Source organism: Podarcis melisellensis (assembly GCF_964234715.1).
Source record: "Podarcis melisellensis genome assembly, chromosome: 15".
Lineage (NCBI taxonomy): Eukaryota > Metazoa > Chordata > Lepidosauria > Squamata > Lacertidae > Podarcis > Podarcis melisellensis.
This window is the reverse complement of record NC_138532.1, coordinates 13,231,666-13,245,464: the sequence shown is the minus strand read 5'-3', so window position 1 is coordinate 13,245,464 and position 13,799 is coordinate 13,231,666. Positions and strand designations below refer to the sequence as shown.

General features: G+C 42.0%; 1 protein-coding gene across 1 annotated transcript; it reads left to right on the top strand.

Moving 5' to 3' along the window:
• The first annotated feature begins 3,198 nt into the window (after positions 1–3,198).
• On the top strand, positions 3,199–12,560 carry NPM2 (nucleophosmin/nucleoplasmin 2). The gene is made up of 7 exons (XM_081891185.1): positions 3,199–3,281; positions 3,370–3,455; positions 5,160–5,279; positions 5,547–5,640; positions 7,274–7,476; positions 8,471–8,540; positions 12,500–12,560. Exons 1-6 carry the CDS (start codon positions 3,212–3,214, stop codon positions 8,525–8,527), a joined length of 630 nt encoding a protein of 209 aa, XP_081747311.1. The 5' UTR covers positions 3,199–3,211; the 3' UTR covers positions 8,528–8,540; positions 12,500–12,560.
• Positions 12,561–13,799: the final 1,239 nt, after the last annotated feature.

The following is a 13,799-nucleotide window of genomic DNA, read 5'->3' as shown; positions in this document are numbered from 1 at the left end:
TCAGTTTCACTAAGACCATGCTAGTAATGTACTTACTAACCAGATGGTTGCATTACATGGATTCTATAAGGCTTGCTCCTTAATTAAAGAACTGGAAGTGATCATGCCTGTTTCATCCTTTTGTGCACTGCTCAGTTTTGGAGATAGATAGTCTCGCACACTGGGGCACCCAAGAGTTGGGTCTCTTTAAGATAAAACATTTGCATCTTGTTTCAGGGCTAAGTTCATTGGCCCAAGCTGAAGCTAAGCACCTTATCTCTCTATATAAACGGTCTCTGGTTGGATAGGATTTTTACTCTTGTTTGGGAGGCTGCTGGGTTACAGTTTTTGTAAGCAACACTGACTCCTTCAGGGACCTAAAAGTGGTAGGAAAAAGCTGTAACTTGAATGGTTATTTTATATGTTGGGCTAGTATGCTTATTCTGTGGTAACTTAGAGGACATTTCAGCTATATTATTATTTGCTTTGGAAACTTCATTTTTGTAGTATTTCTTATTAAAGGCTTAGGGGCGTTGCATGTGCCTTGGAAAGGTGCTCTTTAATCCTTATTTCACAGGGCTGTAAGAAGGATAAAAAAAACCCTGTTGCTTCATCTGAATAGTAGTAGTGAAGATGAAAGAGGCTTGTTTCAAAGTCTTCTGATGCGCTTAATATTTTTTAAACAGGGCACTCTTGCAATTATGATGTTGTAGTAAACAGGAGTGAGTTGCAGGATTGTACCCAACCACAGCTTGCCAAGAAAAAGTACAGTAAGTGAGGAGCTGGGCCTGTAATTGGGGAATGTGGAGAATTGGAGTTCTGTTTAACATTTCTCCAATTAAGATTTCAAACAAGTATGGTAAAGTGATTTGAAAGCTGTGACCTTTCTGAAACCTTTGGAAACAAGTATGGTAAAGTGATTTGAAAGCTGTGACCTTTCTGAAACAGATAGGAAGAACAGCTTAGAATCAGTTTTTAAGAATTAACTTGGAAGGCTGGAGATAGCTAGAATTAGCTGACTTGGAGCAGAGGGTAATAGATTTGTTGTCTGTGCTCTGAGAGCCATTTTGCTGTTACATAGGCTTGTTTCTGGTAGGTGACTTCTAAACCAATATTGGCACCACTAATCGCCGGTGCATGTAGACACAAACAAAGCTAAACTCTTTAGCCTTCTCATTGTAATACAGCAGGTTGTATGTCCCAACTCCACCATGGAAGGGAAATAACAATTTGCAATTCTCTATCTATGAATGCAAAACTTGATATTACTTGATTGCAATGAGTTCCTGTTCCCCTTATTTCCTCGCTATTGGCAAAATTTAAGAAATGCTGTTCATACTGCTGCCAACAAAAGCTTAAAGCAAGGAAGAAATCCCAGTAAAAATACTTCTGCCTACTTAATCTCCCCCTCTTGTGTAAGATTCCCTAGCTAGTCTCCTTCTCAAAGAGCTGCTCTTGTGTTTTACCTTGGCTTGACTTTTTTTATATGTTTGTTAGTTTTCTTACTTAACAAAAACATACAAAAAAATTAACAAAAATGATAAAATAACACCCCCCCCAAAAAAATCAATAAATCCATATGTTCTTACAAAAGAACTTATGCCACCATGTTCGTAATTCCCAGTTCCTTATCTTCCCCAATAGACTTCCGTCTTTCTCAAAGCGGGTCTGTCTTACCTGTTGAATTAACTGCTTCCTTAACCATTTTGCCATTTCTTCTGTTATCTGAATACTAATAATCCATATTGTAGTTTGTGAAGAAAGCATGCCCAGGTTTTAACTTTATAAATTTCCCACTCCTTTTTGAACTTTTGGTTTGGCTGTCTCCTAATTGTCTGTCATTTTTGCCAGTTTGAGATATTCAAATAATTCCTCTTTTGTTGGTACTAATTCTCCTTTCTAATTTCTGGCAATTAATATTCTTGCTGCCGTTGTAGTATATAAAAATATTCTCTTTTTTTCATTTGGCATATTTGAATCTAAAATGCCTAAGAGGAAGGCTTCTGGTTTCTTTATGAAAGTTTTCTTAAACATTTTTTTTCCCAATTCTTCAAATCCCAATTATTATTTTTTTTGCAACCCCACCACACCTCCAGCATGTATTAGATCTTGTTTTATAAATTTTGGATAGTTTGCTGGGAGTTATATACCACCTGTAAAACATCTTCAAAAGATTTTCTTTTAGTGTATAACAGGCCATAAATTTCTATTCTTTATTCCATAATCTTTCCCATGCCAGTAGTTGGATATTTTTACCAAAATCTTTCTCCCACTTAATTATTACTTCTTTCATCTCTTTAGCTTTCACCTCCCATTCTAGAAGAAGCCTATACATTCTCGGTATTCTTTTTAAAAAATAAAAATAAAAATTGGTAGTATTATTTGACTCTATCTGTTTTCCACCAGGAGCCTTTAGCAAATAACTCCCTCCTCACAGATTCTAGTTTAGAGCATACCATCAGTAACATGTCTCTAAATCAGTGTGTCTGCTGTCTTTCTGAAGTATGTGCTTACACATACATACACCTGTGAATAACAAAGGCCAAAATATTTATCCATGAAGAACCTTTCTATCTTGGCTCTAGACTGGAATGTCAGCCTAATTCTAAACTTGGGGATTAATCTTGTGTGTGAAACTGTTAGCTAATATATGCATTTTTGTGCACGTTGCTTGGCTGGAGAACTTCATTGCAAAATTCAGAGACATGCAAGTTTCAAAGGCTGTGTTGACTCTCATACTGTACTGCGCATGGGGAACGTAAATCAGATTTGCCTTTAAATGTGAATTAAATCAAATTTCCACCCCCTCCCTACCTGTGAGGTGCAGAAACTGTAAACCACACTCAGTGCTTGGGAAGGTGGGGAGTGCATATTCAGCTATTAAATGTAGCTCTTCCTCACTGGTATATAAACAGCCATTGGCTGGCAATATAGCTTTCAGAAGCTAGATTTTCCTCCATTCCTGTGGTTCAGAGGAAACTCCCCTACCATACCTGCTGCAGTGCTCTTAATAGTCACTTGCAGCTGATGCAATTTCCTTTTTCGAAAATGATGATAAAAGTATTTGTTTTGTAACCTTTCCTCCAATTTACCTCTCAAAGCAAAAGAGCATTTGCAGAGCTGAAATGAAGCACGCTGCCGTTTCTATATGTTCCAGGTTCTCTCCTTGTTAGAAAAGTACAGGTTTTACCACATTCCTTTTTTCCCCCTCAGACTTATCCCTCTGCAAATAATGGTACTGGAAGACAGCACGGCCACCACTCAAAGCTCTAGGTCAGAGCAGCCTACTTGTGTCATTTGGGGTAAGAAGTTTTGCTTCTCCGTGCGCACTAAGAAGCCTTTGCTCAGTGGCTGGTGAGGGCTTTCTGACATCTCCTTTATTTTTCACAGGATGTCGTCTAGATGGTAAGAACCCGAGCTACACATTTGATATTCCAGAAGAGGAGGCATATGAGCAGCAGCTGTCCCTGAGGACAGTAAGTAACTTGCTAGCCTTGTCGGTGAAGGATATTTAACAGTTGGCTGGCCATGGTATGTAGCATTTGGTTCACATCTGGTGTGTGAGAAGGTTTGACTTTGGGTGTATATAGAGCAGGTAAGCGGGTGGCACTGTGGGTTAAACCACAGAGCCTAGGACTTGCCGATCAGAAGATTGGCAGTTCGAATCCCTGCAATGGGGTGAGCTCCTGTTGCTCAGTCCCTGCTCCTGCCAACCTAGCAGTTTGAAAGCATGAAGTGCAAGTAGATAAATAGGTACCGCTCTAGCGAGAAGGTAAACGCCGTTTCTGTCCGCTGCTCTGGTTTGCCAGCAGTGGCTTAGTCATGCTGGCCACATGACCCGGAAGCTGTACGCCGGCTCCCTCAGCCAATAAAGCGAGATGAGCGGCACAACCCCAGAGTCGGTCACGACTGGACCTACCAGTAATAGTCAGAGGTCCCTTTACCTTTAGAGCAGGTAAGGGGGGAGCCTCTTCAGCCTGAAGGTCACATCCCTTTGTGCGCAGCCTTTCATGGGTCACAGGCTAGAGGCAAACGTGGGTGGAGCTATGGACCCGACTCTTCCATTTGTTCAACACGCTACATTTCAGAAAAGTCAGAGGTTTCTACCCACACACCTGTCTTCATCTAGGCAAGCAAGAGGCATTGCGTTCCCCCTACTCTTCGGTCCTCCCCAATATCAAGAATAAGAGACAGGACAACCAATATTTGGGTGAAATCAGGCCACAGCTTCAATGACAACGGATGTAAGAGGTTTGGCATAAGCATTAGGTGGATCCCCATGCCTTCTGGCCCACCAGAAATGAGGGAGTCCCTGACTTACATCAAGGGGTAACTCCCCCACTGGATTATACCTGGGGAGTGCTGTGGCCCCTCGCCCCCACCTGGGTATCCAGACAGAAGCATCTCCCCTGGATCCTTTTAATGGAGTGCTACATTCCAGAAAAGTCAGAGGTGTCTACCCACACCCATGTCTCCATCTAAGCAAGCAAGAAGCATTATCATTGTTCAAGGATACATTCTGCATGAGGAAGGCACAGAGCAGGGCCAGTAAATGTGTGGCCTGCAGAGAGCCTTGAGGGCCAAAGACACCTTTGGCCCCTGAGGTTGCCTGTTCTTGGTACAGAGTACCAATTTGGTTTCCTCCAGGAGTTATTGGACCACAACCCCTATCATCCCTGACCACTTATGGCTCATAACTAGAGAAACGCAGGTTCCTCACCCATGACCAAGCCAATAGACCCTGGTCCCTCCACCCAGTTTATTCAGCAAAGTACAGTTTCTGCAGCCAAGTCCAACCAAAATGAACTGTAATGTTACATGACCTCTGTCCACATGTGCCTCATATCTCGTGTGCCAGGGCATGGTTGGGTTCAGTGTCTGGAGGGCCACAGGTTCCCTATATTTGGCCTAGGCCTTGAAGTGGTGGGGAACTTCACATTGCAGTGGGAAAGAGATCATCCAGTTCAGTATCTCACTTTGCTTGTTTCTTATTTGCAGTCCATTTGATGGCAAGAATCTGATTGCAGTCTACATTATAGCTAAAATAAAAACACTGTACTTGGGGTTGGCTCATGGGGGAACTATCATGGTGTTATGCCAAAGATACAAGACTACTTTCAGAAATAGCGGTCTTACGACAATTTCTTTGAGGTCTTGATGGCTTTGATTTCTGCCAAAAGGTCTGCCTAGGGGAAAATGCAAGGGATGAACTCAATATGGTGGAGATCTTGCCCCCCAAAGATATCAAGCCATCTACTGCAGTGCATATAGCAACCTTGAAACTTTCTGTGCTTCCAATGGTGAGTACTTCCTTTGCCATTTATTTATGCATTTTTTTTAGAAGTGTTGATTACCTCTGCCAAAATAATTTCCAGACAGCTCAAATGTATTGCCTGAACCTCCCAAAGATCTGACTGGGGAGGCCATCAACTAGAGGAGGACTGATCTAGCATAGATCACAATAGGTTTTTTGTTGCCAATCTATCAAAATGGAATAGCTGATGATGTCAATGTTATGATATGTGTAGTGGTGAGTGTCTCAAAATATGAACTTGTGTACCCTCCAGGTTTCCTTAATGGGACTTGACCTGGCTCTTCCTGTCACATTCAGGCTAAAATCAGGCTCTGGGCCAGTCTACCTTGCCGGACAATATTTATCAGGTAACGTCTACTGGGGCGGGAAATCCTTCTTAGCTCAAGGACTGAATTCCTTTCCAGGGCCCCCATGTCAAGGGTGGGTGAGGCCAGAGAGAAAAGTAAATGTGACTCATGGGCTGGAGTTTGGTAAATGTATCGCAGGGGAGTGCAGAAATACGTAGTCTGGTAAGAGAGCTGGTTGAAAGAATAAATAAACTTAAGTTTATTAGTCATGGCACAGAAAGCCATTCTGAGTATAGGTTTTTACCCATGGCCAAGATAGAGCCAAAAACTAATATTAGCCTGTGCTAACTCATACTGACTAAATGGGAGAAGAATCCAGAAGGGAATAAAGCCAGAAAGGAAGGAACGAGTATTTACTAAGAGAGAAGAAATTGGTGAGGAGGAAGAACAGGTTGGCCCTCTGTCTGTCCCTCCCGACTGGTTCAGATAACTCATTGCAAGCATTGTTGCTTTATTCCCAACCTCTTGTCATAGAGACTGCATTCCAGCTATGCAAAAAATTAGAGGTTTCTACTCATGCATACACACCCTTCTTGTTTTATCTAGGCAAGCAAGAGGCATTATCTTGCTTCAGGGATGCAATTCCAGCCAGGCACCCTTTAGACCCCCTCCTGTGGTCTAAAGCATGTGATTGTGAAGGGAAGATGCAAAGTTGATTTTGAGATGCACCAAGTACGCTGTCTGACAAAGGCTCTCCTGAAATCTATTTTTCATGTAACTTGGGGTGGATACATGCCTTGATAGTTGCTTATCCTGTATCCTGTTTCCCCATAGGCATCTGAATTTGAGTTTATGTATGTCATCCATGAGCCCAGGTGGGCTAAATCCTGTTGACAGGCTAGTGTTTCTCCCCTTGCAATCACACACCCCCCCGTACATCTTTATTGCTGCCTCATTCATGCATGCATGTGTTTGGGCATATCAAAATACTGCTATTGCTTAAGTGCTGCCTGAAACCTGGTGCTTTCGAAAAAGCTGCTGCTTGCATTACCAGAATAATCATCACGAGTAACCCTTTCTCCCATATAATCCTGGGGATCATAGCTTCAGGGTATCAAGTGCTCCATTTGCGCCAGTCATCGTCCAGGATTTCCTGTGGCCATCATTTTAGATAAGGAAAACAGACATAAATTACATCTACAAAATTTAACGTGGCATCTAGTTTTGCCCAGCCACTCTGGTTGGCTTCCAACAAAATATTAAAATACAATAGTCTGCTAAACATTAAAATCTTCCCTAAACAGGGCTGCCTTCAGATGTCTTCTAAAAGTCTGTAGTTGTTTTTCTCTTTGACATCTGGTGGGAGGGCGTTCCACAGGGTGGGTGCCACTACCAAGAAGGCCCTCTGCCTGGTTCCCTGTAACTTGGCTTCTCGCAGCGAGGTAACTGCCAGAAGGCCCTCGGTGCTAGACCTCGGTGTCTGGGTGGATAGATGGGGGTGGAGACACTCCTTCGGGTATACTGGACCGAGGCCATTTAGGGCTTTAATGGTCAGCACCAATACTTTGACTTGTGCTTGGAAACATACTGGGAGTCAGCAGGAAACATGGCTGTTTACCTGTGGCTTGATTAATCATGGTAACCTTTCATACACCACCTCCTACATGATCGTGAGCCAGCTCTCCTCTTGCAGTTGGTCCCCCTTTGGACGAGGATGAAGATCAGGAAGAGTCCTCTAATGAAGAAGAGGAGATGGAGGCTTCTTCCAAGGAAAACCTGTCAACGAAGACAGATGAGATGGAGGCTTCTCCTGTAAAACTTGTCAAAGCCCAATCTAGCAAGCAGGCAAGCACATCCAAGGAAGAGGCACCACAACCTGTTCAGGAGGACTCTCTGGTAAGCCTACACTCATGTATTTAGAGAATCTTCACCTGCTGTTATTTTCCGTACGCTCTGGCTTTCGTCATGGTGTTCCATTGTGCCAGAAGCAAGTTAGTCATGGTGGCCACATGACCTGGAAAGCTGTCTATGCACAAACACTAGACTTATCCACCCTGGGGTCCTTTATCTTTCCCCTTTTTACCTATCCATGTAAATAATTTGTTTACCCCTGTAAGCAGTGTACAAGAAAATTAAAGGAAAAAATCCGTTAAATCAAACTTCAGTTAAAATGTCTGCTGGAATTTGTTTTTAAAATTCCTTCAGTGGGCACTGGAAAAATAAAACATGACTGGTATAGAGAAGATATTTCCCCACTTAGGTTTAGAGATCTCCCCCTTCCTAAAAATTGGTCATAGAAAGCTAGCCTCTATGACTATACTGAAGTATTTTAGAATTTATTTTTTCATACAGAGTAATGATGCTGCCTTGTTGCATTTCAGACTTGCAACACCCTTGGTCTAAACCAGGCTAGATGATCAGGTTAGATGAACAGAAAACCTATACAGTGGTACCTCGGGTTAAGAACTTAATTAGTTCCAGAAGTCCGTTCTTAACCTGAAACTGTTCTTAACCTGAAGACCACTTTAGCTAATGGGGCCTCTTGCTGCCACTGCGCTGCAGGAGTACGATTTCTGTTCTCACTCTGAAGCAAAGTTCTTAAACCAAGGTACTATTTCTGGGTTAGCAGAGTCTGTAACCTGAAGCGTATGTAACATGAAACATTTGTAACCCGAGATACCACTGTAAAATGTTTTGGGTGGGTTTGGCAGTGGCTAGAGCAGATCCAAGACCGTTGCCCCAAAGGTACTTCAGGATACAAAAGCATGACTCTAAGACTTCCTTCAGTGTTCGAAGTGACCCTCTCGCTTTATTGGTGCTCCTAAAAATATTGCCCTCCTTCTTTGCATCTTGATCTTCATGAAAGTACCGTTTAAACTTTCTTCTACAGGGAAGAAGAGGAAGCAGAGGAGGGAAGGCTGCAAACAAGGGACAACTGCGATTATAAGTTCTGATTGAAGGTAAGGTAGAAATGACATAAGAACATATACCGAGGTCAGAGCATTGGGCTATCTAGCCTAGCACTGACTGGCAGGAACTCTCCATGGTGCTGAACAGGAATCTTTCTTAGCCCGACCTGGAAATACTGGAGATGGAAGTTGGGACCTTATGCATGGTTCAGCAAAAGCTCCACCAATGAGCTACAGCCCTCCCTCAATGTTGTTGACCTTCTTGATGATGGTTGAGAGAAGAAATAAATTCATTATGTAATGCCCAAACCCAGGGCTTCCTTTCCTACACAAGACAAACTAGAATGTGGCTTCAGGACGTCCCTAAGGTGGATAGCAAAATTTGTTAATACACAAGTGTCCCATTTCTCCTGGCCTTGTGGAAATATGTTCCTGCCCCTATCTGGTCTTCGATGGCTGTATACATAAGAAAATCTTTTTGGATCAGGCCAGTTGCCCATCTAGTCCAGCAACCTGATCTAGAGTCCAGCAACCATTTGTGACCAACCTGCAAGCAGGACCTAAATAGAAGAGCACTCTCTCACCTTGTGGATTTCCAGCAATTGGTTTTCTGGAGCATTACTGATTCTAGGCATGGAGCAGAACCATAATGGAGGGCAGAGCTATCAATCGCTACTTGCCATGATAGCTGTGCTCTGTCCCTATGGTTGGGGGCAGAAAGGCACCTGGTGTTGGCCACTGTGAGAACTAGATTCTGTTTTTTTAATATAATGAATATTTATTAGCATTTTCTATAATAAAAACAAAAGTAAACAAAAAATAACAAACATACAAAAGTACAAAACTTAAAAACAATTAAAAACACATAAAATTTCAATTGCTTATTTTATTTTAACTTATTTCTCAGACCTCCTCGCACCTTCCCTTCTTGTATTCCAATTCAAATTATTAGTTCAGCAAATCCTTATTACTTATTTCTCAACTTTAACTTAATAATTTATTTTAACATATTATTATTTTGCTATTTCTCTTTCATCCATTTCCTCAATTTATTTTTACTAACCTTATTTTCATTTAATTTAGTTCCTTTTAAAAAACCAATTTTGCCTTATCCAAACTTAGACATCAATACTTATGCATCAATACTCATTCTTAAAACATTTTTCCTAAAGTCAACCAAAATTCCCTTCCACGAATTCCCCAATTTTCATACAAATAACAAAACAAAATAAAAACAGAACAAATTATAATTATATACCCTTTGGATTCCCAAACTCCACCCCCCCCTTTCCCGGTTTCAGTCCCAAACAAATGTCCATCAATCTTAATCTACTATCAGCCTGGAGATCTCACATCCGAGGCTCTTAATTCTCTCTCAATTCCTCTCTGCCGGTTTTTTTGATAGTCCTTAATATTGAACACCAAATCTCGGAGAAGCTTGTGAGAACTAGATTCTGAATTAGATGAGCCATTACAGTGGTGCCTCGCAAGACGAAATTAATCCGTTCCGCGAGTCTCTTCGTCTTGCGGCTTTTTCGTCTTGCGAAGCACGGCTATTAGCAGCTTAGCAGCTATTAACGGCTTAGCAGCTTTAAGAAAAAGGAAACAAACTCGCAAGAACTCGCAAGACATTTCGTCTTGCGAAGCAAGCCCACAGGGAAATTCGTCTTACGGAACGACTCAAAAAACGGAAAACTCTTTCGTCTTGCGCGTTTTTCGTCTTGCGAGGCATTCGTCTTGCGAGGTACCACTGTAGTCTGGCTCATCAGGCTGTTCTTAGGTTCAGCTATAGGACTCCAGATTCTTTTTGCTCTGTGGCACGTGAGTGAAACCAAAAGAGTTTCAAGGAATGGTTATTGTTATTGTTTAATTATTAAATGTCTATACTGCTCTTCATCCAAGGATTGTAGAGTGGTTTGCAATATGAAAACGTAAAAATGCGTAACACAGTAACAACAACAACAACAATAATAATACCACCATAGTTTGCTGAATTGACCAAAGGCTCAGAAGAAGAAAAATGGTGGGACTTTTTTGGTATCTTCTCAGGCAATTGATTGATTGATTGATCTTTATTACGGCCATTGGCCCGTCACACCACCATAATGTACTTGAACCTCCAATTTTAAAACCGCCAAAACTTACAAAAAAACAGACAAGAACCAAAGCAAAACAAAGACAAAAGACCAACATCATACATTACAACAAATTTGTAGCATAAACATCGCCCTCTGCTCATAAATTAATAGAAGACATCAATGGTGATATCACCTAATTACATCCTAAACATAGATCATGGTTTAAAGGGATTATCCGAGCCACACAGGAGTCCGTTTCTCTTCTTTAGGGATAGGACGCTGACCAAGAATCTGGCAACCATGAGTGATCTTAGGGGGTCATCATCATTTAATAGATATCTCAGTTTGGCTTCAGTCGTATCATCGGCAATTCCCTTAAGATATTGAGCAAGAAACTTGCTCCTGGCCGATAAGTGAAAAGCACAATCAAGAATTATGTGATGCAACGATTCCGGTGCCCCACAATTACAATCACATAAGAGCGATATCTGTCCATTGGAGAATCTATTTCTCAGCACGTTCGATGGGAAGGTGTTGAATCTTGCCTTTACAAAGGCATATCTATGAGCTGAGGAAGTTAAAGAATTCAAATAGTTTGGGAGCCTTAAGAGGGGTAATAAACCAAGATTTAGAGGTGAGCAGGTACCATTGCCCAAGATCATTTTCTGCTGCAAGTCCATCTCCTCTAGCTTACAGGTTACTGTTCTTTTAGCTGGAACTATGTCCTGCTCTAGTAATTTGGATGGGGAGATTCCCATTGCCGTTATTTTCAGCTGTAAATTTTTTACCCATGGGCTCTGGAAATCATCTCTCCACATACATTGTATCAAGTACAAGTTTGGGAGATTGTGCCATAGAGATAACCAGTGACAAAGTATGTGCTTCCACAGAGCATTTTCCAGGGATACAATATTAAGTTCCATGCGTAATGCTGTATTACTTACACAGTTGGGCAGTTTCAATATCCCTCTTAAAAACTGATTTTGAATGACGTCCAGGTGAGATAGGTTGGCAAAAGTCCCCCAAATTGAGATGGCGTAAGCAATTGTCGGGATCACCTTGGCCTTGAAGACTTTCAACGCCGATGGGATATGAAGGGCCCCATCGGTGAAGAAGAATCGCAAGATCGCCAAGGAGATAGATTTGGCTCTATTTGTAACATAGGCTACATGGGCCTTCCATCTAAGGTTATGTTGTAACCAGACTCCCAAATATTGGAATCTATAGACTTGTTCGATGATTCTCCCATCAATTCTCCAATTATGGAGTTTCCGGCTCTTTGAGAAAATCAGGATCTTAGATTTTCCATAATTAATTGTAAGGGAATTTGCGTGACAGTATGATCCAAAATTTTTTAGGGCCCTCCTGAGACCTACTCTAGAAAAAGAAAGAATGACTGCGTCATCCGCATATAGTAACAAGGGGCAGCGATAAAGTGCTAGGCGGGGTGCATGAATCCTTTCTTGGGCCTCTATCAGGGGAGTCCTCATGTCACTTATGAACAAATTGAACAGGAGTGGAGCCAATATACAACCCTGTCGAACACCTCTGTTAATGGGAATTGAATTCGTGAGATCACCCTCCGGGGTGAATCTCACTCTGGCCGCTGAGTTCTCATGGAGTTTGATTATTATCTTCTCAGGCAATTATGCAGCGGTTACAATCAATCAATCAATGAATCTGAATTCTGGTCAAAGATCAGACAGCAGCAGCAGTCACAAATATTGGCACTTTTCCCTTGAAGGAGGAGCTGATTCTGGGAGACCCTCTGGTGTTTGGAACCTTGACGGATGCTTTAGGGACTCCCTCCCAGGCACAAGGACCAGTGTTTAGCCCAATGTAGATCACAAGGTTCTGTAGAGTATCCTCTATCCATAAATACATGTGACCATGTTCTGGAAATTCCTAACACTTCCTTTTTCCTTTTTCCAGGAACCGAAAGAAGAGTTGGGTCTATTTAGCGCAGCTCAGAAGAAATAAAATGTGCATAATGTATTATTCCTGAGTCTGAATCCATCCTTTTTTCTCAATCTGACTGGAATTTAGGCAAGACTGACCCTCAACAATAGCAATTCCTGTGGCAACTGAAAAGAACAGGTCCTACTAGGATGCTGGCTTTTAGCAAGGATTATTTATTTTTTTCCTAACAGTGGTTGAAGTTTGGAAAAGGAGGACTGATGCTTCAGCCCCCTTTTAAGTAACAGAACAGCCAAAACATGAATAAGCTTTGTGACTTGCCTTTTTAGAGAAACATGGAAACACTTTAAGGAATACCAGGGGTGGCCTGTGACGTTTTGCTGCCTGAGGCAAAATGCCCCACAGCTGCAATGTGGGGGAGCATGGGGATGTACAAGGGCTTCTGCTTCAGGAATAAGCCCTTGCAGAGCCCCGCCAGCAGAGTGGGGGGCTGGGAGACTTGAGACTCTGCAGGTTTTGCACTGGAGCTCTTGCTGTGAATAATGAGGAAGAGGCAGGATGTGATCTGAGTTCACCAACTGGTTTCAGAATGGGAGTACAACAATAAAACAAGTGGATAGACTAAAAACCATAAATACATTTTTTAAATAATAATTTTATTTATACCCCATCCACCTGGCTGGGTTTCTCCAGCCATTCTGAGCAGCTTCCAATGTAAAAAAGTCAAACATTAAAAACTTCCTGCTAGAGGGCTGCCTTCAGATGTCTTCTAAAAGTTATATAGTTGTTTATCTCATTGACATCTGATGGGAGGACGTTCCACAGGGCAGGCGCCACTGCCCAGAAGATCCTGTAGTTTCCTGTAACTTCACTTCTTGCAGTGAGGGAACTGCCAGAAGGCCCTTGGAGCTGGACCTCAGTGTCGGGGCTGAACGATGGGGGTGGAGATGCTCCTTCAGGTATAATGGGCCGTTTAGGTATAAAGGCCGTTTAGGGCTTTAAAGGTCAGCATCAACATTTTGAATTGTGCTTTGGAACTTACTGGGAGCCAGTGTAGATTTATTTAGCACCGGTGTTATATGAACCCGGCTGCCACTCCCAGTCACCAGACCTCCTTAAAATGCATGAAATTAGGTAAAGATAAAGGGACCCATGACCATTAATAATAATAATAATAATAATAATAATAATAATAATAATAATTTTTATTTATATCCCGCCCTCCCCAGCCGAAGCCGGGCTCAGGGCGGCTAACAACACCAAAATAGTGCAACATTATAAAAACATTATAAAAATTAATTAAAATCAAGATTGA

Coding starts and splice junctions, on each gene's coding strand:
- NPM2 (XM_081891185.1), top strand. CDS start 3,212: ATGGTACTGGAAGACAGCACGGCCACCACTCAAAGCTCTAGGTCAGAG. Junction 5,641..7,273: donor TGCCGGACAATATTTATCAG/GTAACGTCTACT, acceptor CTCCTCTTGCAG/TTGGTCCCCCTTTGGACGAG. Junction 7,477..8,470: donor CTGTTCAGGAGGACTCTCTG/GTAAGCCTACAC, acceptor TTTCTTCTACAG/GGAAGAAGAGGAAGCAGAGG.